The 26,328-nt window shown below is 35.1% G+C and overlaps 1 protein-coding gene across 3 annotated transcripts in view; it reads left to right on the plus strand.

Moving 5' to 3' along the window:
* Positions 1-26,328, plus strand: part of ACAD11 (acyl-CoA dehydrogenase family member 11) — an 82,037-nt gene that overhangs the window by 5,747 nt on the left and 49,962 nt on the right. For 2 of the 3 annotated variants that reach the window (XM_032488263.1, XM_032488255.1), the window contains exons 2-9: positions 4,402-4,501; positions 5,928-6,053; positions 6,916-7,077; positions 8,710-8,874; positions 20,360-20,501; positions 20,867-20,988; positions 22,748-22,854; positions 23,918-24,044. In XM_032488263.1, coding sequence (XP_032344154.1) covers positions 4,402-4,501; positions 5,928-6,053; positions 6,916-7,077; positions 8,710-8,874; positions 20,360-20,501; positions 20,867-20,988; positions 22,748-22,854; positions 23,918-24,044 — 1,051 coding nt within the window. The remainder of the gene's footprint in view (positions 1-4,401; positions 4,502-5,927; positions 6,054-6,915; positions 7,078-8,709; positions 8,875-20,359; positions 20,502-20,866; positions 20,989-22,747; positions 22,855-23,917; positions 24,045-26,328) is intronic. The other variant, XM_032488274.1, reaches the window with a different exon arrangement.

Below are 26,328 nucleotides of genomic sequence, written 5' to 3' on the forward strand. Positions count from 1 at the left end.
GAGAGAAGGTGAAGGGTCCATTCAGAGAAGAGACTGAAGCAGTATGTGATTATGCTACCGAAAGACCATGAGTTCCAGGGGTCATGGTGGAAAGGTGTCAGGAGTTGGGGCGCAGGGACGGGTAGGGAGAGCAAGACTAAATAGGAACCGATGCAGGGAATTAGAACACAGTAGGCAAGTGGTGACGTGGGAATATGGGACTTCTTTTTTGATGACATAAACAGAGGTAAAGAATATAATGACCCCAATCCTGGTAGTCTCAAGTCAGCAGTGCTGTGAGTGATGGAAGGTAGGAAGGGTTAGATGTTTGGGACTGGGGAAAGGCAGTCTCACACCAAGTGCTCTGGGCTCACATTTTTTTTTTTTCAAATGATGCCAATTTGAAAACAGCTTTGTGTTCTGCCCTGAATAGCACTTTCCACTTATTTATTATATGGATAAAGTGATCCTGTATTATTTTCTTTCTCTGTATATATTCAAGTATTCAAAATGTCTATAACTTTAAATATATTAAAATATAATAATGTAGTTAATATATTACTTATTTAAATAATATTTGATATAATTTACTATTGTAGGTTATATTATTTATAATAAGTAATATATTAAATAGCAGCTCAAATAATGATTTTTTTAAGACTCACTGAACTGACTTCCTACAAATTAGAGTCCTTCAAACTTCCTGACTCTGTGGAACGTACTATATTGTGTTTTGGTCAGCTCAGTCTATTTTTGCAGTCACGGTTCCCGAAGAGGCAGCCTGGTGGGATGAACCACCCAGAATGGTTCCGGTTCTCTGGTTCACTATGACAATGGTGGGGTTTTGGACCCTCTCCATCTCTTTCTACTGATGTTAAATTCTTCCTCCTCAGTAATCTGCTTCTTAACCAGCCACTTGTTGATTCCATTGCACTTGTAAAGAATCTTCTATTTGATTTCATCTTTGATTCTGCTTGGACATGTCTCCTCTTCTACCGTGGCCTTACTGTTGACTACACAGGATCAGAGCAAATTCTTAGGGTATATTTTGCCTTTCTGCTTCTCATCTCCAACTTTGTATTTTTAAGTCTCTTGGACCGTATACTCGATGTTTTCCATGCTCAAACACCATGACATTAGTCTTTTAATCTTCTCTTTTCTTGATTTCTTATCTACAGCAAATACATTTGAGATGCTGTTGGCATCAGTATTAAAAGTTACTTCAGTTTGTGCAAATCCAAAGGGTGCTGTAGGGATGCCTGTGACTTGAAACTTGCCAAGCTGGTTGTTATCCTTCATAGCCTTCATGAATTGCCCCCTTGGTTTCATAAACCCAAATGAGATCACCAGGCTGATTGTCAAAGTAGATGTGAAGGTCTAAGTCTGCTTGGTATGAACTGTTGTATTGCACTTAATCAGAATAGTCACGACTCCACCAATGGTTTCAAAACTGAAGGAAAGGGGGTGATATCAAAGAGCAGCAAATTCTGAATATTTTGCAAATTTATCTCTAGACAAGGGACAAGATGATTACCTACATAGCTGCAAACATGTGTAATACCTATATCAAGATTGATGCTTTTTAAAAATGTCTTGCTGTTGAAAAAAATCTTAAGAATTTATAAGTTTCTGAATTTTGGAGATTCAGATAGAGCCACCCACTAGGATGATGTCATGGGTCTGAGACTTGTCTAGCATGATGTGAGGAAAGGATTTTTAAAAAATCTTCTCTATGGACAAATTCAGTTAACCTTCTAGCTCTGCTACTCTGGAAATGGGATAGGTGGCCTATCAGCTATGTTTCCAAGCAACATTACTTACAGTAAAAATAACATCTGTTTGATAAACTGCCTCTGAACTTATAGGAAGGCCTGTAAACGAACTGTAAATATCTGGTAGGATACTTTGGGCTTAGCTTTGGGTTTCCCTGAGTGTAAAGGGAAGTGCTTGCACCTGGTCATGTCCCTTGCTAGGACCCTCGAAGCTGTGCCCAGAGGACTGTTACTAGAGGTGATGGCTTCTGTGGAGCATGAAGCTTCTAAGACAGGGTGGCACCCATACTTACCCATTGTGGTTTCGATCCTTCAAACCTGAGCTGTCACCAGTGGGACACAGGAGTCATGGGTAGATCCTGGACTGCTATGTGGATTACTGTGAGGACCTTGCTAAAGAAACTCATTTGATGTTGCCTTGGTGACATACTCTACCTCCTTTCATCCTGTGCTTCTAAGTGAACCAATGTTGAGGGTGGCCTCTTAGGGTCTTGTGAGATTGATTGTCTAGTCAAAGTCTTCTCCAACCAAAAGTGTGTTCATAACTGTATACTTATATTCAAAGATTCCATCTTTGTAATTAAGGTGGAACAAATCAAAAGTGCTACCTCTTTGGTTGTAAATCAACACTTTTTTTTTTTTTAGCACCAAATGTCTTGTCCAAGTCCTAACCAATAATTACGGCTTTTGGCCCATTGATGATTCTTACCATATTGATACCATCAATAGGTTCCAGACTATGGAAGCCTGTTGCTTGGAGTGGTTAAATTTAGTTACTACTGTGTTCACAGTACACAGTGTTGGTGATAATCTTCCCAAGGTTGGCTTCTGGGGGTTTTTGTTTGTTTTATCTTTCTGTGTTTGTTAGAACCATGGTAGATACTTAGAGGAGATGCTTTTAGTTTAGTGTGGCTTTGTTTGTTTTAGATAAAATTCATGTTACATAAAATTCAGAATTTTAACTATTTTTTAAGTGTACAATTTAGTAGTTCTTATTCACAGTGTTGTACACTATCACCACTATCTAATTCCAGAACATTTCCGTCACTCAAAAAGAAACCCTTACTTCCCAGTGCGCCCTTCCTCCCATCCTCTAGATGCCACTAATCTACTTTCTGTCACTATGGATTTACATATTCTGGACATTACATAGAGATAGAATCACATAATATGTGGCCTTTTGTGACTGGCTTTTTTCACTTGGCATAATGTTTTCAAAGTCCATCCATGTTGTAGCCTGTATCAGAACTTCATTTCTTTCATGGCTGAGTGATACTCTATTGTATGGCTATACCACATTTTGTTTACCATTCATCTGTCAGCAGACGTTTGGCTTGTTTTCACTTTGTGGTTGTTGTAAGTAGTGCTGCTACGAACATCCTTGTATACATTTTATATGAACATCTTTGGTTCTCTTGGATATATATCTCTAGGAGTGGAATTGCTGGGTTATACGTAATTGTATCTTCATTGAGAAGCTGTTAGTTTTTCCTTTATATTCCGTCTGGGCCATTTATCATCATAAAAGGCCAGGGCTTCGTATATGACTGCATCATCAAAAATGCGTCCAATCAGACACTTGGCATCAAAAAAAAATGCTTTTGTAAGTTTCATTGCAGCTTGACTCCTTGGAGCATCACAGATAAATTGTCCCATGTCGAGACAGACAACATAGCTGGAGATGGTCCCATTTGCTGACCATTGGCAATGATCTCCACTTTCCTATACTAAAAGGCACCTATACAGGATTAGATGATGCCAAGATTGGTGCTCTTTGATATGATTGCTCAGGAGGATGGGTCTGGCTTTTAGGAGAAACATAGAGACCCTAGAGCTACTGTTTCATTCAGTCTGGACTGCCTTGTTCTTTACAGGTGGAGGCTGGAGGCCTAGGGAGAAACTTTTTCCAAAAAATGTTTTGTCTCTTTCCCCTGTTACCTGTTAGGGATTAGTTCTTGTGTTTATTTAGTTTAAGGCGTCTCTTTCATACTGTTGAATTCTTTAAATGTTGGATAATTCAAAACTATCCACATTATAAATGTAGGTATAGACTGAATAGTTTTGGTAGCTGGAGTGTATTTCATTGGTCCACGTGAGAAATTCTGTTCACGGGGCAGGAAAGTCAGTGTCCTGGTGTCTGTGAGTCACCTGGGGTACTGTTGTACTTCATGGTCCAGATGTCCACTCCAGGACCTTGCTTGTCAGAATTCTCATTGTAGACAGCAGTACTTGGGTGCTAAACCTTGGTGACGCATATGAGGTTCTCTCTCCAACAGCAGATCAGAGGACACTAACCCTGCGGTTTCAACATGTTTAATTAATTTTTGGACTGATCATCTTCTGTCTCTTCTCCAGTGTTTATTTACTTAGATCTAGGCATTGTTCTAGGGGGTACTTCTGATAAAACTCATGATTTGCAGGCATAGAATGAAGTCCTCTCTTCTACCTATATGGATTACAGATTCTCCATCTGCCACCATGTTACCATCTGCTATATATCACCCAAAAACTCATGTTCTGAGCTGCTGATAGCATCCTTCTTGACTTTCCAGCATTGAAATGGATTTATTTTCATTTTGTGTTTCTTCTGACATTTCAGCAGGATTTGGGGAAGAAAGAAAATATATCTTTGTGATTCTCTTTTATCTAGATCAGGACAGTCCAATCCAACCTTTTATCTCCAAAAAGGCTCTCAAGCATATGTACTCAGAAAAAAACCACCTGGTTCACTTCTTCCTAAAGCACACCAGGTATGGTATACAATGCAATGATAAATTGCTGACAAATAAATGCATTTTATACACACAAAAACAATTTAAATAGCTTTAAAAAATCATCTCATGATTATTAAATATAGAAATGCATTTTATCTCTTAGATAAAAATTTCACTAGAATTGTACCCTTTTTTGTTTTTAAAAAGGATTTGAGGTAGAAATCTAAGGCTGTCTTTAGGCTATTAATATTGAGCAATATCCAGTCCTCTTGTGGGTTTGATTCCTTCCTATACGATTGGCTAGAATACAGTTACCTGGTGAATATTTTCATTGCTACTCATTTATAGATGTTTTTTACTTTGGTTAAATTATGTTTTTAAAAGCACATTATTATATCTTATAACAATATATACTTACTGAATTACTTTAATATATCTGCTATGATAATCCCTTGATCTTTTGATGATAAAAAGAAATATTTGAGTAATTATTTAATAGAATTTCTAAATATTAGACAGTGACAACTTTGAAAACTTGTTAAAAATTGAGTCTTTCTGTTTTCAGAAAACAAATATTATCTATGGATTTTTAGGAGAGGACAGAAATCAAAGTCTTGGAGAACATTAAAAGCATGATGCATATTTAGGGTGTTATTACGATCATGTATAAGAGGTGCTTCCCAGGCCAAACTGACTGGGGAAGGGCCATTGAGAGGTGGGTTTAATATCACAGTCATGGAAAATGCAGATTCTGACCTTCTTGGTCCCTTATCATATTCCCAGAAACATGGGTCCTGAGTGATAAGGCTGTACATCTGTCCTGGCTGAGAGGTTCTTCTCCTATGTTATTTGGGCTGCTGCTTCAGTACCAGCTTACTTCGCATTGCCTCCTTTCCCAGTAGTTATCTTCTGCTCCACAGCAGTCCTGCCTTGGAGACAAGTACCTCCATTGATCTCAAGAAGGAGTGGGTGCATTTCCCTTCTACCAGCACCCACTGCCCCCCTCCCCAGCACCCTGTAGCTGAACGTGCCCAGAGTGTTGGAATAGAGGCTTGTCTGAGCCCCCTTGGGAGACAGGAGAGAGACAGACAAACAGAATGAGAGTGCACACAATAGTGAGCCAGTGATCAGAGAACTGATCAGAAAAAGATGTTTTATGATGGTATCTGTGAAATATTCTGGTCAGGAAACTGTTGCCTTCATATTATTAGAGCCAGGAATAAGCCCCATGTGTGTGCCTATCCTTTTAGCCAATTCAATTATCGATATTTAGTGCTGGCCTAATTTATAATTGTAATAATTGCACTAAGACTACTTTTAAGAAACATATTAAGGGAATTATTATCCTCTGGGTTATTTGTTAATACTGTTTTAAAATTGATTTTTAGCCTTAATGTTAGTTCACAAGTAATTTTTAAATTTCTGTATTTCTTATTTTTAATAATCGATCATCCTTTTGTAGATTGATAGAGAATTTAAAGTCCAGAAAGCTTTGTTTTCAACTGGATTCCCTGTTCCCAAACCTTTATTGTACTGCAGTGATGCTTCTCTCATTGGAACAGAATTTTATGTGATGGAACATGTGCAGGTAAATTAACACTTAATAGCATTTTTTGTTGCTTTTATTTTAAATTATGGAATTAGATGTTAATAAATGATAGTTTATTAGTCCACATTTTAGGTAATTAGCTTTGCAAGGGCTTAAACTATTTTTCCCTTTCTTTCTATTTTTTTTTTTTTTTTACATAAAACAACAGAAATGTATTCTCTCAGTTTTGGAGGCTAGAAGTTTGAAGTCAAGGTGTCAGCAAGATTGATTTTTTTATGGGAGTTTTTTTTTTCTTTAAAAAACTTTTTAAATTGTAATATAGTTGATATACAAATAATGTATAATTTACATAGTGATTCATAATTTTTAAAAGTTATGCTCCATTTTTAGTTATTATATAATCTTGGCTATATTCCCTATATTGTATTAAACTTTCATTTTGGGGACTGCTGAAGTAGACAACGAACAAATTTATTTATTAGAGTGTATTGACTTATTCTTAAATTTTACTCTAGGTGTCAGTAAAGAGCTATACGTAATAGCAATAACCTAAGAGTCCAGATAGTAGGAGGAAAAAACTACCCCAAAAAGAGAAATCAATCCATTAACAACACTAAATCCAAATTATTTTAAGATTTTTTTTGGAAAATGTTACTTGAGAATAGTTTTTGTCCTTTAAGTTCATCTTGGTGTATCCTTGTCCTTTCCCTTTGGCATCATACTCTCATGTTAAATGTTCCACAAATGAATGTTTTTCTAGTACATTCTACAAAGTATTGGTTTCAGTTTTAAAACTGTATCCTGATATTTTTTATAGGAAACAGGGAATGATGAAACAGCAAATAACTAATATGAAAAGATTTTGTTTAAAATTATCTGTTGTAATTGCTTCCTTCCATAGGGCCGAATTTTTCGTGATTTCACAGTTCCTGGAGTTAGCCCAGCAGAACGCTCAGCCATATATGTGGCCATGGTGGAAACCTTGGCTCAGTTACATTCCCTGAATATACAGTCATTGCAGCTGGAAGGATATGGTAGAGGTGCTGGGTACTGCAAAAGACAGGTAATGCATTCATACAAAGAGCTCCTTTTCTCAAGTTCTTGGACATAATATACATTATTAGTCAAAATCAAAACCTGTTATTTTATGCTTTTATGAAACTTGGCCAACTTTTGATATCAACCTTCAGATTGACTTGTTTTAAACATAAAATAATTTTTATTGAAGTATAGTCAGTTACAATATCAATTTCTGGTGTACAGCATAATGTTTCAGTCATACATGTACATACATATATTTGTTTTCATATTCTTTTTCATTATAGGTTACTATAGTTTAGATTAGATTTTGCTCAGCAAAAGCTTCTGTAACTGACAGCATGTACATAAATGCAAATTTAAAGGTGTTTCTAACTCTTCACTTAATTTATCAATATATTTTCTATAGTTTTCCCTTTTAAATAAGTTTAACAGATATATATTAAGCATGAATGTATGTTTAATATGTACTGACTACTATGTTAAATATCATGAAATAAGTTCTTCTCCTAAAGAAACTAGTAGTCATTTTTGAGACACCTATACATGAATCTCATTTACATGAAACTTGAAAATATTATAAAAGGGTATTTAATCTGGTAGTAAATTGTCTGGTGCTCATCATGACAGCTGTTCCATTCAGAGGGTAGATATGAATATGCCTTTCCTTAGGTGGGGAAATCTTCCTGGGAAAGATAGGTCTTGTACTGTGTATTTAAGGAAGGATAAAATCCCAGCTATATGAGGCTGTTTCCCTTTGTATGTATGTCTTTTTGAGGGAGTTGAAGGGAGAGAGAAGGGAACTAAGGTTTAAAGAATACTCGCTATATGCCAGGCCCCACACTAGGTGCATGCGGGTCTACTCTCTGTTTAATCTTTGTGACAACCCTAAGACATAGATATTATTACTTCCATTTTGCAGATGAGGAAACTGAGGCCTTCAGGTATTAAGTAATATAAACATAAGTGGCTTAGACTTAATTTAAACCCAACTCTTATGATTCCAAAGATGAAGATCTATACTGCATTAAATTGAACAGATACCTTAAAAAGTGGAGGGTTATAAACAGATAAATAATATTATCTCAATTGATGGAGGACTTTGAGAATAGGTTGACTTGTTTGCATTCGATTCTAAGAACAATGAAAAATCTCTGCACTCTTCATATCTGTAATATATTTAGAAGATTCTATGGATTATAAGAAAGGGTATTAAAATGAAAAGTAAAAATCTCCCTTCTTCTAGCCTTCGTATTCCATTTTTCAGGGATTACTTGTTTCTTGTGACCCTTCCAGAAATTTTCTATGTCTATTTTTTTGGTATCTATGTGTGTTTGTGCGTGTTCTTTGTTTTCCTTCCACAAAATAATTGCCTGATAAAGACTAGAACCCCCATCTTTTGATTCCTAGTATTTTTTTTCCTGATTAAAATCTAGGTAAATAAAATGGGACTAGATGGAAGAGAGATTTAAATGTTGAAGTTTCTAGGCTGATATGAATGTTTTAGGCTAATATGAGTATCATTTACAGGCATTTGTCTTGAGCCTTTAGGACTAAAACCAAATTTGATACAATTAAATTTTGTTTTGATTTTAGAATTGCTGGATCTTACGTTCTACTTTCAGCTCTGTCATTTTTCTTATTTATATATCTTTAGGTATCAACCTGGACAAAGCAGTATCAAGCTGCAGCTCATCAGGACATCCCTGCCATGAGCCAGCTATCTGACTGGCTAATGAGAAACTTGCCAGATAATGACAATGAAGAAAATTTGATTCATGGAGATTTCAAGCTAGATAACATAGTTTTCCACCCTAAAGAGGTACCATAAGCCATATTTACAATAAATTGAGTACATCTGATTTGTGATACAAGTACTATATGGCTGTTGCCCCAGAGCACCCAGCTCATCCCCACTCTTTCCTTACATTCAGGACTATCTTCAGTGCTCAAAACTTAGAAATGAGTCCTGCAGATTTTTTGGAATACGGAGCTGCCTTTCTTTAAGGCTGGGTCTAATCCTGAGTGTTGTTGGATTTACTACTTAACAGGGATTTGGGAATTTAAATGCATGTCACTGTTTTCTTCAAAGAAGTTTTTCAACTACTGAAAATATTTAGCTTACCCATATGTTCTTGCTTGTTCTTCTGGTTCATTTTCATTTGTTTTCCCTATCATATGAAAAATTTTTAACTTGATTATTATAAGCTCAGGAAAGACAGAATTCCAAAAGAATTCTTTTGAACCTTCAGAAGAATTTGTATGAGGTTAATATAATCTTGCTCTGTGTAAATGTGAACAGTGTAATCTTTAAAAAGAGTGCAAACAAGTCAAAACTGTAACCCTCCTCCACTGAGCACAGTGAGGTCTAGGATTGGAGGAGTGCGGTGGGAACGAGGAAAGTACTTCGGTTCTGTCCTTACCTGCATCCCTTCGGGTCAGACACTTGGCATTTAGTATTCTGACATTGATGTGAAAGATTTATAGTTTCCTGAATCCTCCTCCTTAGGGGAGAATTTTCTGGGTTGATTAGTTTTCTCAGATTGCTAAGATGTTTTAAGGCAGGAAGAGCTGCTGTAAATTCATGTGCTAAGTTTCTGGGTTTCATGTTCTTTCCTTATAGGAAAAGAACAAGAGAAAGATAGCATTATAAATTTCATTGTTGTCATAATTCAAAATAGTACTATATCAATAGAAAGTTCAAGTATAATATAAAAGCATATGAGCACATTCACCATCAAGACAGGAAATTTTTCATAGGAAAGTCAATTTGGATATTTAAATTATTTATATGTAATTATACGTGTGTGTGTAACCTTTTATGAATGGCATGGATGAATTCTGAATTCTAACTTTGTTACAGAGTAGGGAAATTAAAGATTGCTAATTTATAACCTGAAAAAATTATAAAAGCTTGTACCTTAAAACAGCAAGATCTGGCCTATGTTTGATCTATGTATCATTTGATTCATTCATATTTTAGGATGTTTGATACTTTGAATAAGCCAGTGTTCTTTATGTGTTCTATAACTGAAGTACTTTTCCATTCATTACTTAAACAAGGAAGGAAAAATTCAGACCTAAATCTTCTTAGTTATGTGTTGTCTACCAAGATGTTTCATATTTTAGGATGAGTCATAATATGCTGAAAGTAATGTCAAACTGTAGTAAGTACCAAATAGTTATTTCCTTTTTATATTTAATCTCATCTTAGAAAACTATTTTTTTTAGGATTAAAGTTGCCAAACGGGTATCATCTTCCTTAAGCTCTGTCGTGGCAATGCTAGTTTGTTACATACATCATGATAGTTTAGTGTTTTAGGGCTATATAGTAGCTAGTAAGATGTCCTCTACTTTCCATCTAGTAATCCTATAATTGTTAGTTAAATCAAATGTAATCAATGTCTGCCTCCTATAAATATTGTAGCTAATTTTTTATGGAAGTAACATACAGTTGACAGAATACAAATCAACTAGCATTTATTCATTTACCAACTATGTGCTCTGAAGCATGGGGTTAGAAGGCAATACAGCTCTTAATGAGGTCAAAATATAGATGGAGAGAAAAGATACTCAGGTAATAGCGTAGAATAATATGTACCCAAGTGCTAAATTATATTATACAAAGTGAATTATGAGAGCAGTCAAAAAGGGAAAGAGACCCACTGGCATTAAGAGCTGTCAAACTTCAGAATTTCATTCTAGCCTAAAGTCTATTTTTCCCATCTCATCCTTAAGATTTTGTAAGTAGGAAATTAGACTATGTTTCTTTTTTCATGAAGGCACTCTACAAATGGGAAAGTCAGTCCCTGGATTATAGTGAGTGTATGTGTGTGTATGTGCTCAACTGTGTATATTCCTAGGGATATGATTGAAAGCTTTTTATTTTTTCTTTGAAGATAAAGATTATGTCTTTATTTTTTTTCTTACCTTTGCCTCTAGACTCTATATGTTAGATGTTCAATACACGAGGACCTTCTAGACTATGAGTGCATAACACAGTAAATGCATCTTGTTTAGGTAGCAGGTGGTTACATGTTTCTGATGAATCTATGTTAAAAGAATTGGTTTTAGTTTATTACTAAGTAACTATTTCCATTTCATTTATTTATGCTTAATTTTTATTCTCTAGAAGTATGACTTTAAAGCAATTTATTTAACCCTCTCTGTGCCTGTTTTTATTTTAACTTTTTATTTTGAAATTATTAAAGACTCTCAACAGGTTGTCAAAATAGTACCTAAGGGCCTGTGTACCCATCAGCCATGTTCCCCAAATAGATCTCACACAGCTCTAGTACATTATCAAAGCCAGGAAATTGACATTGTTTGCCTTTTGTATTGAGGAAAAAACTCCAAATTTCAGAGTTCCCAGAAGCCTAAAATGAAGTAATTTATATGAAGCAACTAGCTGGTATCTGGCACAGCTGGTGCCCCACTTACTTTAATTTTCTTCTTTTCTATTCTTTCCTTCTCTTTTCATATTCTACTTTTCTAAGACTGCCTATCAAGCTCTATTCTTTAGAAAAATATGAAGATAAAAGTAAATCTTTACTTTTTAGTAAATACGTACTAAAACTTAAACAGTGGTTATCAGGGATGGATTATAGAAGACTTATAAGTTGTACATTTCTGTAATGTTCAAGGTTTGAGGTTTCGATTTTTAAAAAAAGTTTTTTTGTGGGGGAGGTAATTACTTATTTTTTAATTTTTATTTAATTTTAATTTTTTTAATTTAACTGGAGATACTGGGGATCAAACCCATAACCTTGTGTATGCTAAGCGTGCACTCTACCACTGAGCTATACCCTCCCCCCTATTGTTGTGGGTTTTTTTTTCAAAGAACAGCATGTTTGTTTTTTGTTTTGTTTTGTGTTTTTTTGTCATCAGAAGACACAACAATTAAGAAAGAGCACAAAACAATTTTACATATAAACCATCTAGGAATGTGTATGGCAAACCAGTTAAGAATTACTAAAGGGAAAAACAAGACTAAAACATATTACTCAGTTTCGCAGCCCCTAGTTATTTTTTCGTAACTGATATGTAAAGTATTTGAAGCATGTTTGAGCAAGTGTTGCAATAGTGCAACATGCCGCCTGAAATGTTGAAAAGAAATCCAGTTTTCCTGGAAAATATCATTAATTTTCTAAATATAAATCTTACCCATCTGGCAGAGAAATATTTAAGATTTTAGAGTTTAAAGTGCATATTGCCATTTCAACTTGAAAGATAAATACATTTAATTAGGAACAGATAAACCCATAGATATTTCATCTGCACTCATTTATTAGTAGTCAGATGTATTTAAGATAAATATAAGTACACTGGTTCTTCTGAAGTCATCTGCCTTGCAGCCTTTTGTATGTTCTTAGGAAGAAAAAAATGATTCGATATGCAAAAAAAACCCTTGTACTTTTAATGGCTTTTTCTTTTTAATTTCCCCCATTGTTTCTAAGATGAGCATTAGGTAGCTCTTCTTGGATGAATTTTAGTAGTTTTCTGGTAACATCTTTAGGATTTTCTACTTACAGTGTCATGTCATCTGCAAACAGTGACAGTTTTACTACTTCTTTTCCAATTTAAGGTCTCTTTTATTTCCTTTTATTCTCTGACTCCTGTGGCTAGGACTTCCAAAACTGTGTTGAATAAAAGTGGCGAAAATGAGCATCCTTGCCTTGTTCCTGTTCTTAGAGGAAGTACTTTCAGCTTTTCACCACTGAATATGATGTTAGTTGTGGGTTTGTCATTTGTAGTCTTTACTATGTTGAGCTATGTTCCCTCTATGCCCACTTTCTGGAGAGTTTTTATCATAAATGGATGTTGAATTTTATCAAAAGCTTTTAATGCATCTGTTGAGATGATCATATAATTTTTGTCCTTCAGTATGTTAATGCGGTGCATCGCATTGATTGATTTGCAGATATTGAAAAGTCCTGGCATCCCTGGGGTAAACCCCACTTTATTACGGTGTATGATCTTTTTAATGTATTGTTGGAGCTGGTTTGCTAGTAATGTGTTGAGGATTTTTGCATCTAGGTTCATCAGTGATAGTGGCTTGTAATTTTGTTTTTTTGTATGATATCTTTGTCTGGCTTGGGTATCAGGGTGATGATGGCCTCATAGAATGAGTTCAGAAGTATTCCTTCCTCTACAATTTTTTGGAATAGTTTCAGAAGGATAAGCATTAACTTTTCTCTAAATGTTTGGTAGAATTTCCCTGTGAAGCCATGTGGTCCTGGACTTCTGTCTGTTGGGAGTTTTTAAATTACTAATTCAATTTCATACTGGTAATTGGTCTGGTCATATTTTCTGTTTCTTCCTGGTTCAGTCTTGGGAGATTGTACATTTCTAAGCATTTGTCCATTTTACTAAGTTGTCCGTTTTATTGGCATATAGTTGTTGTAGTAGTCTCTCACGACTCTTTGTATCTCTGTGGTGTCAGTTGTAACTTCTCATTTTCTGTTTCTCATTTTATTGATTTGAACCCTCTCCCTTTTTTTTTCTTGATGAGTCTGACTAAAATTTTATCAATTTTTCTTATCTTTTCAGAGAACCGGCTTTTAGCTTCACTGATCTTTTCTTGGTTTTTTTTAGTCTCTATTTCATTTATTTCTGTTCTGATCTTTATGATTTCTTTCCTTCTAGTAACTTTGGGATTTGTTTGTTTTTCTTTCTCTAGTTGCTTTACATGTAAGTTTAGGTCGTTTTTTTGAGATTTTACTTGTTCCTGAGGTAAGCTTGTATCACTAAAAACCTCCCTCTTAGTATTGCTTTTGCTGCATCCCATAGGTTTTGGATTATCTTGTTTTTGTTTCCATTTATCTCCAGGTATTTTTTTATTTCCTCTTTGATTTCTTCAGTGACCCATTGGTTGTTTAGCATATTGTTTAGCCTTCATGTGTTTGTGGGTTTTGCAATTTTTTTTCTTGTAGTTGGTTTCTAGTCTCATAGTGTTGTGGTTGGAAAAGAAGCTTAATATGATTTCAGTTTTCTTACATTTACTGAGGATTCATTTGTGGCCCAGCATGAGATCTGTCCTGGAGAATGTTCCATATGCGCTTGAAAAGAACGTGTATTCTGCTGCTTTCGGATGGAATGCTCTATATATGTATCAATTAAGTCCGTTTGGTCTGATGTGTTATTTAAGGCCTGTGTTTCCTTATTGATTTTCTGTCTGGATGATCCGTCCATTGACGTAAGTGGGATGTTAAAGTCTCTTGCTATTATTGTGTTACTGTCAATTTCTCCCTTTATGTCCATTAATATTTGCTTTATATATTGAGGTGCTCCTATGTTGGGTGCATATATATTTATAATTGTTATATATTCTTCTTGCATTGATCCCTTGAGCATTATGTAGTGTCCTTTTAACAGTCTTTATTTTGAAATCTATTTTGTCTGATTTATGTATTGTTACTGAAGCTTTCTTTTGATTTCCATTTGTATGAAATAACTTTTTTCCATCTTTTCACTTTCAGTCTGTATTTGTCTTTAGACATAAAATGAGTCTCTAATAGGCAGCAAATATTCAGGTCTTATTTTTTATCCATCCACAGTTACTCTGTGTCTTTCGATTGGAGCATTTTGTCCATTTACATTTAAGATAATTATCAATATGTATGTTCTTTTTGCCATTTTGTTAATTGTTTTGAGATTGTTTTTGTAGGTCTCTTTTTTTTCTTTTCTTCTTTTTTCTCTTCTCTTGTGATTTGTTGATTAGCTTTAGTATTATGTTTGGATTCTTTTTTCTTTTTTGTATATATATATATATCTATTATAGATTTTCAGTTTGTGGTTACCATGAAGTTTTTATATAGGAGTCTATATGTATACATGATTGTTTTAAGTTGCTGATCTGTTAATTTCAAATGCATTCTAAAAACCTTGCATTTGTACTCTCCTCATGATTACTGTTTATGATAACATATTTTACATCTAATTGTTTTATGTACCCTTTAACTGCTTATTGTGGATGTGGATGATTTTACTGCTTTTGTTTTTTAACCTTCCTACTAGCTTTGTACGTGGATGATTTCCTACTTTACTGTATGTTTACCCTTTCGAATGAACTTTTCATTTTGTAATTTTCGTGTTTCTAGTTACAGCCATTTCTTTTTTTTTAATTAGAGAAGTTCCTTCAGCATTTCTTGTAAAGCTGGTTTGGTGGTGCTGAACTCTTAGTTTTCGCTTATCTGTAAAGCTTTTAATCTCCTCATGAAAGCCCATCAAGAGCCTTGTTGGGTGGAGTATTCATAGTAGCAGGGTATTTCCCTTTCATCACTTTAAATGTATCACAGCCACTCCCTTCTGGCCTGCAGGGTTTCTGCTGAAAAAATCAGCTGATAGCCTTTTGGGCATTCCCTGGTATGTTATTTGTTGCCTTTCCCTTGCTGCTTTTAATATTCTCTCTTTGTCTTTGATTTAGCCATTTTGGTTACAGTGTGTCGTGGTGTATTTCTCTTTAAGTTAATCCTGTACGGCACTCTACACTTACCGCTTGGATATCTGTTTCTTTTCCCCAGTGGCCTTTCAGCTATTATGTCTTCAAATATGTTCTCAACCCCTTCTCTCTCTCTCCGCCTTCTGGGACCTTTATATTGCAGATGTTAGTGCCCTTGATGTTGTCCCAGAGGTCTCTTAAACTGTCCTTATTTCTTTTCATTCTTTTTCCTTTTTTACTGTTCAGAATCATTATCTTCATTACTCTGTCTTTCAACTCACTGATCTGTTCCTCTGTATCATTTAGTCTATCATTGATTTCTTCTAGTATATTTTTTTATTTCATTTACTGTATTCTTCATTGTTGTTTGGTTGCTCTTTATATTTTCTGATTCTGTTAAAAACTTCTAACATCCCACTCCTCCACATCCATTCTCCTCCTGAGTTTTTTTTTATTATCTATATGGTCACTAGCCTGAAGTATTTTTTGGGTTGATCGCCTATCTCCAGGCACTACCTAGTTACTTAGTCCTTCTTCTGGGGTTTGGCTGGTTCCTTTGTCAGGAACGTGTTCCTCTGTTGCCTCATTTTGCCTATGTTGCTGTTTATATTGTTATGTATCTGTTACATTAGTTATGTTTTCCAACCTTGGAAAAGTGACCTTCTGTAGGAGACGTCCTATGCATCCCAGCAGCACATTTCTCTCATCACTCAAGCTATGTGCTCTCAGGGTTTCCCCTAAGAGGAACATGGGTCCTTCTGTTGTGGCAATCTGACTGTGAGGGCAGACTGGTAGGATTGGTTGCCCCCTGGTTTCATTGGTTGCCAGCCCTGCCTTGTGTGGAGGCTGCCAGCTGCTGGTTGGTAGGCTGGCTCACAAAGCAGCTAACTAAAGAAACCTAGGGGACCTCAAAGGTAGTGCTGGCTCACTGACTGGGCAAATTCAGGGTCCAAAAGACTCCAGGGGTTGTTGCCCACTCACTAATGGGTGAAGCAAGGTCCTGGGGTTAGTACTGGACTACTGGTAGGCCAAGAAGGTCCTGGGGTCTGGTTGCATGGCCCAGGGGACCCAGAGATGGTGCCACATCACAGGTGACAGGGTGGGTTCCTAACAGAATTAGGTACAGGGTCTGGGGTGTCCTGAAGCTTGTATTGGCCTATTAGTGGACAAGCCTGGGGCTCAGCTGGTTCCAGGGCAGCATCTCGCCTGCTGGTAGGGAGACTGAATATGCAAGTTGCAGGATTGTGGTTTTCTTGCATCTTGTGTCTGCCCATGGTGGGTAGATCTGAGTCCTGGGCCCCCGGGTGGACAGGGCCATCTTCAGAGATAACTGTTGGTTCAGGGTGTCTCAAGGCAGCCTGTCTGCTGATAGGTGGGGTTGTGTCCCCACCCAGTTAGTTGCTTGGCATAAGGTGTCCCAGCATTGGCACCTACAGGCTGTTGGGCCAGGACAGGTCTGGGTACTGGGGCTAAGAAGTTGGAGGGAGGATTCCACAATAGTGCCCACCAGCACCAGAGTCCATGTGATAGAAGGAGCTGCCAAGAATAGCCGCCACCAGTCTATGTCCCCGTGGTGAGCTCTAGTTGTTTCCTGCCTCTCTGGGAGACTCTTCAAGACCAGGAAATAGGTCTGACTTAGACTCCTGTCAAATTACTGCTTTTACCCAGGGTCCTGAAATGTGTGAGATTTTGTGTGCATCCTTTTAGAGTGAAGTCTTTTATTTCTACCAGTCCTCTGGGACTCCTGAAATTAAACCCCACTGGCCTTCAAAGCCAAATGCTCTAAGGGTTCAAATTCCCAGTACAGCACCCCCAGGCTGGGGAGCCTGACATGAGGCTCAGACCTCTCACTCCTTTGGGGGAACTTCTTCAATGTAATTATTCTCCAGTTTGTGGTCACCCACCCAGGGGTATGGGACCTGACTATATTGTGATTCCACCCATTCTTCCCATCCAACTGTGGTTCCTTCTTTATGTGTTCAGTTGTAGAAGATCTTTTCTTGTAGGTTCTGGTCTTTTTCATTGTTGTTGATTCGGCAAATAGTTGTGATTTTGGTGTGCTCGTGAGAGGAGATGAGCTCATGGTCTTTCTACTCTGCCATCTTGGCCAATCTCACCAACAAAATTGATACTCTTGAGCAGCTGTTTTGCTTTGTTTTAAAGTACAGTTGATTTACAGTATTATGTTATTTCACATTCACAACATAGTGATTCAATATTTTTGTAGATTATATTCCATTATAGGTTATTATAAGATACTGGGTATAGTTTTTCTTGTGCTATACAATGTATCCTTGTTGCTTATCTATTTTATATATGGTAGTTTGTATCTGTTAATCTCATACCCTTAATTTGTCCCTCCCTTTAGTAACCACAAGTTTGTTTTCTGTATCTTTGAGTCTGTTTTCCTTTTGCGTATACATTATTCTGTACTATTTTTTAGATTCTACATTTAAGTGATATCATACAATATTTGTCTTTCTCTGCCTAACTTCACTAAGTGTAATATTCTTTATGTCTAGCCATGTTGCTGCAAATGGCAGTATTTCACTCTTTTTTTATGGTTGAGTAATATACCGTTGTATATATACCACATCTTCTTCATCTAATCAATTGTTGATGGGCACCTGGAGGCAACCCAAGTGCAGCTGGTTTATTTTACTCTACATGCACTATAAACATTGTGACTTGTCATGCTTCACACTTTATTCTGTCCTTAGAAAAATCAGAGCAAATTCTGCTGTCAACACTAACAACTATATATAACCTATGACATTTAATTTTAGGTAATAACCTTACTCCCAGCTTTATCTTTTTGTTTAAAATTATTATCTTTTTCCCTGCCCTCTTCACCTACTGTTTGTCCTGTTGGATTGCATTTGTTTCTTTTGTTTTGAAAAGGTAATATACATACATATTAATAAAATTCAGTAGGGCAAAAAGCATACATAGAAAATAAAACTCAATGTAGAAGATAATCAAAATGAAAAGCTTTTTCAGAAAAACTGTCATAAATCATTTTATTAATAAGTTCTTTAGCACCAAAGTGAACTAGTAAATGTCCATCTCATCCACTAGGAGTTATGCTGAGCTTTTACAGCTCTATACACAAATAGGCATACAAAGGGTTCTAATAAATTATTGCTAATTAGCATATACTAATTGATATAATTTAATGAACCATTGTTTTTTCTCACTGGCTGTTGTTTTATAGCTTTGTGTAATTACTGAAAAAAATATTTCAGACATCTTAAAACTTTACTCCAGAGAAAATTCCCAATTTTCACTGAAACAATTGTAAACATTTATAGCATAATTAAGTGTATCATCTTCTTTTCTTTGGATGTTAAGAGCATAGAAATAAACAGAATGCTATAGAGAAAAATACATCCAATCTTTTTTTAAGCAAATTTAACAAATCTAGCAAGTATGGTAACTTATAATAATATGATCTAACCACAACCATAGAAGGTCTTATGAAGTCAAATCATGGAGGAAGGAGTGATCGCTTTTTCCCAAAGTCACAATGGTAAATTTTTTATTTCCTGCTATATTCCAGACTCTGTACTTACTCATTGAATAAATACATTTTAGCCACCTGCTGTGTGCCAGGTACTCTGCTAGATACTGGTAAACAAAATGGACTTTCTGTCTGCCCTTATTTAATTTTCACACAATTCTATGCAGCTGCAAAAATTGAAAATTAGGTTAACTAGTGTGTCCACTATTGCACAGCCAGTAAATGTCCACCATTTGGGATTTGAATACTAGTCTGTGTGATTTTGAAGTCCATGTTTTTCCATAAAGCTACAATAATGTGTACAAGTGTGCAAGAGTGGCAAGGGAGTGCAAACACAAGGTTATATAGAGGCATGAAACCCAATAATTTGTACTGCCCAGATGAGCTCGGCTGTTTTATCTGGTTTAGATAATCTTGTCTAGATCATTGCTGCAGCCTCCTCACTGTCCCCTCTGCAGTCTATTCAAAACATCGCAGCTACAGTGACCTTAACAACGAGTCCTATCATGTCACTGCTCCATTCAGAACCCTCTCGATGGAGCATCTCCTCCCACATCCCATCCCTCCTGCCTCAGTACCTTGAAGTAACCATAACCATTGCTATCGGTTTGGTGTATATTCTTTCAACCTTGAGTGTGCATTTACAACCTTTATATTTAAACAGAAATAGTACCATACTCTACGTATTATTCTGCAAATTACCTTTTCCTCTAGTATTTGCAATTGAATGTCCTGAGTTATTAACTTAAAGATATATATTCCCTTGATACATATTGCGACAAAATAGAATGAGGAAAGCTTTCTGTGTTATTAGTTCCAAATTACATGACACTTATCATGTTGCTATATAATGGATTTTATATTCATAAAACAAATGGCATCTTTTATAACGATTATATTTTTGTACCTACAGCATGAAATAACTTACTTTAAAAATTACTATGGCCATAGGAGTGTAGTGTCTATGTGTATGTCTATGTAAGATTCATCACCAGAGCATAGCTTCGTAAATTATAAGTAATTATTAGAATTTCTTCTCTACCATAGTTACTCCTAGTTGAAAAGTTTCAACTGATTTTGCCTCCTTTCATTAGTAAACATGTTAAGGCTGTGTAAAGTAAAATGCAAAACTGACAGCTGGTAATGGAACCGGGGCACTTGGCTCTACTCCTTCAAGGCTATTAAAATTAGTTATTTGAAAAGTGAAGTGTGCCACTGTGGGAAAAGACTGCAAACTGCAGGTTTAGATTTACTTTTGATGGAAACTATGGCTTTTGCTATATTCTGTTTCATTTATTTCCTTATTTTAGATTTAATATATTAAAATCTTTTCATTTTTAATTACAGTCTCGCGTTATAGCTGTACTGGATTGGGAGCTTTCGACCATTGGTCATCCTTTGTCAGACTTGGCTCATTTCTCCCTCTTGTACTTTTGGCCAAGGACAATTCCAATGATAAGTCAAAGTTCTTATTGGAAAGAAAACATAGGTATGAAACATAATGTTGCCTAAATTACTATTAATATAAAATTATCTTTATTTTTCTTCATAATTAAAAAATAGGATTATATTATAATCTTGCATAAATATCTTTGATTTGTTTCTTGAAATGTTTCTAAATCATTTTATTCTTTATTGAGTTTTTTGAATATAGCATTCCACTTTTACTAATTTATGACAAAATATAATCATTTACATATAATGTTCTTTTGGAAATCAACATTTAGAACATATCTTGTTATGTGGATTAATGGTTGTTATATTCAGTTTTATATACATATGTAATATTATAATATTTTGATGTATTCACCATGATTTTTCTATTAAAGTTTAGAGTATGTGCTGCTTTTACAGGGGTACCATCAATGGAAGAACTGATTTCAATATATTGCCGCTGTAGGGGAATTAATTCTAATCTTCCTAACTGGAATTTCTTTCTTGCCCTTTCATATTTTAAAATGGCTGGAATAGCACAGGTAATTAATTTTTATAACATATGTTTCACCATTATTTATTGATGTACTGTTGACAATATTTTCTTGTCTTTGGGGGTTTTATATTCTTCATTCTGAAGTCAATTTGTCTTTTATAGTGACAAATACCAGACATGGGTAAAATATAAATCCAGAGTTTACAGAATAGAAATTTGGCAAGGGAAAAAGTTGAGTATTAAAGTGTGTTACCACATTTTGGTATAATAAACCAAAAAGATGGAGTAAGGAGAAAAACAATGAGAAAGAGAAAAGCATGTGAGAATTGGTTATTTCCTGAATACACAATGTAAGAAAGAGCTAAAATCTTTTAATGATGTCTGAGTCAGACTATAAAACCATTTATTAACCAGGGCTAATGATGAGGAAAGAATTATATTTGTATTTCCCAAAGCCTAGCACAGTATCTAGCATATAGTAGTCTCTTATTATGTTTTTTGAGTGAATAGATAGATAAATAAACTTGTCCATTTTCCATTTTCTAATAATGTGATAGTTACGTGATAAATTTTGAGAGGAAATTGAGCATAAATTCAGTTTTTTAAATTTACAGTGTAAGCAAGTGCTTTCTTCACTATAATAACTCGGTTTCCTTTTACTTTGAATCTTAGGAGTTTAAGAAATCGAGATGCTTAATCAGGGGCAAGGAGTTAGGGCTTGGGTGAAGAACAAGTAAATGAGAGATTTTAGAAATAAAAAAGAATGGGAAAAAAAGAATTAAGGAAAATTACGGTTATTTTTCCGTGTCCTCAGAGATCATACTATCCTCAAATAACTGAAATGTCTTCTAGGAAATAGTTGTGTTGCATCTCATCCTGTAGTTTAGAATCATGTTGATTGGATGGGTTTCTCAAAACAGGGTTTGTGGTACGTTTCTATGTCTGCCAGTTTCCACAAATGACATACCTAATAGGCTTTGAATTTAAAATGAATTTTTATTTTAAATAAAAGTTTGATATGATTTATGATTGAAATCAATATGTGTTATAAACTATAGCCTTAGAGATGATCATAAACATTCCATTCTAATAAGAAATAGGAAATTGGAAATGATGAAATGACTGTTAATAGTGTTTTATTGCACAAAGAATTATATAAAGAAATAAACTAATGAAATTCAGTTGAGTGTATTTGAGGGGGTGGGGCAGGGAAGAAGAGAGTATTTTATGTTAGAAGCACAGAACATGGAGAATTAAGAAAGAAAAACTGATTGGCATTCAGCTAACACCGTTCAAAGGAGAAGAGCTTCACCTAAATTAGGGATCCAAAAATGAGGTATTCTCAGAGGTCATCTCACTGCTTTCTCTTTGGTTTTATATTTTATAGTTTTTAATTTTATTTTGGTTTTGTATTTTATAGGTTTTTTTTGTTTGTTTTTTGGGTGTTTTTTTGGTTTCCTTAGATTTTTCCCCACTGTGAAGGGAGAGCAGTGGTATTTAGAGGTGATATAACTTGCCAATTTGGTGTCTTTGGTTACTGCCAAATTCATTTTCAAGTTTGGTTTGATTCCCACTTACAAGTCTGTTATGATGAGAGTAGGTTAACCAGATGATACAAGTGTAATTCTTTAATTTGGGGAGGTATAATTATTCCTGCATGTAAATTATTAGAATTGATAGTTTGATTTATATGTTAATACTTAGTAAGTTTAGTGACTCACATAGCTGGGAAACTGTGGAAAGACTGGATACCTGAAGAATAGTTTTCAATGAATTTTAATCACTCTATGTTAATTTACTTATAGGGAGTATATAGTAGATATATTCTGGGAAATAATGCATCTGAAAGTAGCTCTCGGTTTGCCAATATTGTGCAACCTCTGGCAGAAACTGGATTACAACTCTCAAAAAGGTAAGCAAAATTGATTCTGTGGCTAACTCAAATTAGAGCCTTTATTACCATATGTGAAGGTCATAAGCCTTAGGGGATTAGGTCTTGTTTTTGTTGCTTATAACACCAGGATTGCTGCTGCCAATTATGGCAGATTTTTTTTGTTTGTTTTTAGTATATGTCTTCTATGCTAGAAAATAAATTGACTTCAAATGTAAAGAAAATACACATATTAATGATTAAAAGGTTTTTTTGTGTGTGTGCCAACCTAAATGAATGTATAAACTTTTAAGGATCTTGATAGAACTCTCAAATGTTTCCTTCTAATATTTAAGTTACTTGCATATACTTATTTAAAATTATGTATTATATAAGATGATTTATTAAGTTTAGAAATGTTGCTCTCTTCCACCATCACATTTCCTGAAATTTTATTCAGATATTTCATAAGCATCTTTGAAGTCCATGTCTCCACCAGTGGAGTACTTTTGAGGCATCTGACAGTTTTTCCAACCAGACTCCAGCTAACTGATGTGACATAAAGCACTTACTGAATGCATCGGTGGTGTGCTCCCTGGAAATTCCGCCCAAGCCACAACTCCCCATGGCATAACATTACGATGGTTGCATTTTATAGTTCATCATGTACTTGGATATTTGTGATCTTCACAACGTAATAAACAACTATGCTGCTCTTCATAATGACCTTTAAAGATCTTGTTTGTAATGACATCCAGCAGCTGTATTTGTGAGGCATATACTCAGTAATTATTAAATTTGTGTTCAGTTTATTTGCCTTCTTTTTTGGAGATTCTGACAGGTGACTTCAATAAAGATTTTAAACTACCATTGATTGAGGTCATGCCACGCTTATGCCTTCTCCAAGAAGTGCTTTAGGCACTAAAGTTTAATGTCCAAAATAAAGTGATTCTGCATTCCTTCCATAATATGAAAGACTTTAAAAACTCCAAAATATGGAAACTCCTGAGAGATATTTTTGGAGAACTGGGGAAGACTTCATACTATTTTCAGAAATCTATAATAATGATTTTGGAAATCTTTGTAACTTTTCTTTTTTATGTAGAACTTTCGGTCCTGTACTGCCACAGACTGATACTACCGGGAAATTGTTTGCCCAGACTAGGACAGGCCAGGAACTTCTTACTAGGGTTAAGTGGTTCATGAAACAGCATATCTTTCCAGCTGAAAAGGTAAGTATTGTATAAACAAACAATATATTTGTGCTGAAGGACTATTGATGAATTACTTCTCTTATCTCTGCTTCTAGAAGTACCGTGGTACCATATCTTTGCCGTCAGTCCTTACCTAGATGCCCCTCCTCACCTTAGGACTGAACTGCTCCAGAACCTGATCTTGAAAAATTCCAAGCTACCAAAATATGCCAAGCGAATGCTACAGATAAATCTGTAGCATTAAAAATTAAGTCAAAGGGAATTAGCTGTTTGTAAAGTTGAGATCCTAAATATATTAGAGTAAAACACTGGTTTGGGAGCCTTTTCCTAAGGCAGTGACCTTCAGGGTTTTTTTTTCTTTTCTTTTCTTTTTAATGGCCCCTTTGAGGATTAAGAAAACTGTAGACTAAACAAGAGAGGCATACCCAGAAAATTTTATATGTCATTTCAGACTGTTCACAGATACTACCAACCACTCCCCCGACAAGCTACTATTTTAAGGAGTTGAGTCCCAGTAAATTTACTGAGAGTAGAGAAGTAATGTGACACACTCATTCCTTTAGTTTATAATTATTGGGTACCTAATAATGGATTAGGCACCCAGAGAGCCACTGAAAGTAAAAGGAAGAATAAGAAGGCAGGGCTTATGCTTCTAGAGCTTATACTTCAGCATAAAAGAGAGATATTAAACAAGAGAAGATAAATGCTGTGAAGAAAAGATAAAAACTATTATGAATATATGTAAGGCAGGGACTGGGATATATGTGTGGGTGGAACACTGGTGTAGAAATTGTAAGAGTTTGATTATAGTCTGTTCCTGCCACAAGTTAGGTGGTCTTGGGCAAATCACTCTTTCTCAGAGCCTCAATTTCTTCACCTACAATATAAATAATTATGACTAGATACACAGTAAGTTTCCATTTTGATCTTCTATGATTGAGAGGTCTAGAGCTGGATGAGCAAAAATCAAATAGGAAACTGAAAAAGACCAAAATTCTTTCAATAAAGATGTTCAAAGTTGATATGTTAATAAAGCAGCTGCTGTTTTTACTTTAATTATATGAATACTTACCATATTTTTAGTGACAATCTAGTGTGAGAGGAACTTTGCACATAGAGTGGTGTATAAAGAAACTACTACTTAAATATGAGGAAGTGCTTTCTAAAATAGTCACCTCTTCATCTGTTCAGTGATTAAGGTATCATTTTGCAGACTTTCTGCTCTAGTTAGTATATATATAATTTTGAGTTTAAAATTCTGAACTTCTGGGTATTAAAAAGAAAATCTGGCATTTTGGGTTCAAGATGGCAGACTGAAGTCAGCATTTATCTTCCCTCCCTCAAATAAAATCCCCTTGAATTAATAATAAAGACTTTTTATAAAATGGAATTGATAAAAACACCAAAACAGAAGGGGTACACATCAGAGGACTAAAGGTTTTAAAAAGAGAATGAAAATGGATTTGGAAAGCAGAATGGATCATACTAAAGAATAAACCTTAAGAAGAAGCCTCATCTCAAAAGAATTTCTGAGTAAGAGAGGGCTGTAACACAAGTGGTAACTTTTTTTTTTTTTAGAACTCCTTTTTCTTCTAATAATTACATGTCGTAACAGAGATTAGTTTACTGTATACTTTTTTTCTAGCTAAATATTTATTTTTTATTTTTTAAGAATCAACAGAATGCAGTAATCTAATCATAAAGGGCAGTCAAATGTGCTCACACATATTCAAGAAATCAGTTATCTAAGTTATAAATAATAAATTGTTCATTTGTATCCTTTTTGTTTGTTTTAGATTCTACATATAAGCAATATCATATGGCATTTTTCTTTCTCTTTCTGGCTTACTTCACTTAGAATGACAATCTTCAAGTCCATCCACGTTGCCACAAATGGCATTATTTTATTCTTTTTTATGACTGAGTAGTATTCCATTCTGTATGTATGTATATGTATGTGTGTATGTATATACATATGTGTGTGTGTGTATATATATATATATCTGTGTGTATGTATGTACACATACCACATGGTATATATATATACCACATCTTCTTTATCCACTCATCTGTTGATGGACATTTGGGTTGTTTGCATGTCTTGGCTATTATAAACAGCACTGCTATGAACATTGGGGTACATGTGTCTTTTTGAAATATATTTTTATCTGGGTATATGACCAGGAGTGGGATTGCTGGATTATATGGTAAATATATTTTTAGTTTTTTAAGGAAACTGCATACTGTCCTTCATACTGGCTGTACCAAGTCTATATTCCTACCAACAGTGTAGGAGGGTTCC

The sequence above is a fragment of the Camelus ferus genome, chromosome 1 (assembly GCF_009834535.1).
Source record: "Camelus ferus isolate YT-003-E chromosome 1, BCGSAC_Cfer_1.0, whole genome shotgun sequence".
NCBI lineage: Eukaryota > Metazoa > Chordata > Mammalia > Artiodactyla > Camelidae > Camelus > Camelus ferus.